Genomic DNA, 1,793 nt, shown 5'->3' with positions numbered 1-1,793 from the left:
GTGGAAAAGAATTAAGGTGGAAAACTCCTGAGGAACAATAGCCAACGTCGTTCTCTAGCCTACACACACACACACACACACACACACACACACACACACACACACACAAATAACTAAAGACAAAAGTAAGCAGGAAGTGCCACTTAGTGGGTAAAGGCACTTGCTGACAAGCCTGGCAACCCGGGTTGGATCCAGGAGACCCACGCAGTGGAATGTTCTCGAGCAGTCACACATACACAAACAATAAATAAGTAGACTTTTAAAAGCAAATCAGGCGTACGGCCTCCATGGACTTATTGACGGTATTCCAGGGTGGCTATGAGCATGCACACAGCAGTCCGCTTGCCTTATCTCCGCGGTATGGCTAAGTTTCCTTTGTCACACACACCCCCATTATGAGAGCAGGTGATCTGGTGGCATTGGCCGGTTTGTTCCAGGGGGGCCACTCAGAAATCTTCAGTGAGAAGGGCACTGCTGAGATCTACATCACTGGGCTGCCACAACAGGTCCTGAAATGACACCTGCAAGCTGCCGGCCAGAGAGCCTGACAGCAGGGGGCCCTTAAGACATAGGAGTACTTATTGTTATGCGACAACCAGGGTGGGGGTGGGGAACTGGTCTTGAATCAGAGGAGCCGGTGGCCCTGCCTCCTGTCATGGAGGGGACTGCAGCAGGGGCCTGGGCCCCTCTGTGCCATAATGCTGGGGGACCTGATATTTTTTCTGAGGAGTTTCCATGGGTTTCTTGCTTCTTCTGGCACCACAGGAGCCATCTTGGCTTGGTTGATAAGCTTTAAGCCAGCCTTGTTTGGCTTCCTCTTCCTTCTGCTATTGCTCAGCAACTGGCTACTCAAGCATGAACTCAATCAGGCTCCCTGCCAGCCCCAGACAGTGTGCCAGAGGGTCCAGACGGTGAGCAAGAGGGTGCTTAGCTTCAACTGTGAGTTAGGAGACACTCAGAGCTGGACTGGGGGCGGGGAGGGGAGAATTGGGGGGCACGGCTCAGCGAAGGTTAGTGGGCCTCAGGATAATGGGATCAGGCTGAAGAATTCTAAGACCCTGGGCTAAGACTGTGCTCGTGGCTTCCTCTTGGATGGCGGAGGACAAATCTTTTCAGTAGGGGATTTGCTTCAGCTGTGAAATAGGGGCCATACCAGACTCTCCTATGCCATCTTTCATTGTGTTTCAGCAACACTATCAACTATTTCAAGTGGAAAAAAAACTTTAGATCGATGTACATGTACATATATAATGTATATTTGTTCTAAAATAGAACAATGAAGACATCAGAGATGCACAAATTGTGTCAGCTTCTTTTACTGCACCCTCTACCTGAACTAGCCATCTTATGAAGAAAAGAGGGTTCTTTTGGCTCAAAATTTCAAAGCTTCTGACTCTTGCCTGGGTGGACTCGTTGCTTTTAATCCCCTGGCAAATGGGTTATGGGAAGGAAAGGGCAAGAACCGAGCACGTATATCCAGGAAGTGAAAAGGAGCGAGGTAGTGGGTATTCCCTCCGCCTCTATCAGGCCAGATAGCCCAAGGCCATGGGCGGAGCCAGTAACCACCACAGAGTATTGGAAACAAATGGGGGTTCTGTGACTCCCTCTGAAGGCATGCCTGTGGAACTCCATCTCTTAAGGGGTTTCACCATTTCCCAAATGCACCAGGGACTGAGCCCTTAATTTAATGCATGGGCCTCTCTGGGAGATCTTCTGGATCTTCATTATAGCAGAATGTTACTAGGGAGTGCTGTAAAACAAGGGCATCTCTAGGTGGGACGGTTCTCTCTCTC

General features: G+C 49.9%; 1 protein-coding gene across 1 annotated transcript in view; it reads left to right on the top strand.

Annotated features, from left to right (window-relative positions):
- Positions 1–658: 658 nt before the first annotated feature.
- Positions 659–1,793, top strand: part of Tex46 (testis expressed 46) — a 4,718-nt gene continuing 3,583 nt past the window's right edge. The window contains exon 1 of the mRNA XM_013348356.2: positions 659–911. Within this exon, the coding sequence (XP_013203810.1) occupies positions 699–911 (213 nt within the window). The 5' untranslated portion in view covers positions 659–698. The remainder of the gene's footprint in view (positions 912–1,793) is intronic.

The sequence above is a fragment of the Microtus ochrogaster genome, chromosome 10, assembly GCF_000317375.1.
Source record: "Microtus ochrogaster isolate Prairie Vole_2 chromosome 10, MicOch1.0, whole genome shotgun sequence".
In the NCBI taxonomy this organism is placed as follows: Eukaryota; Metazoa; Chordata; class Mammalia; order Rodentia; family Cricetidae; genus Microtus; species Microtus ochrogaster.
Note: the sequence above shows the minus strand (reverse complement) of the source record. Positions and strands in the feature narration are given on the sequence as shown.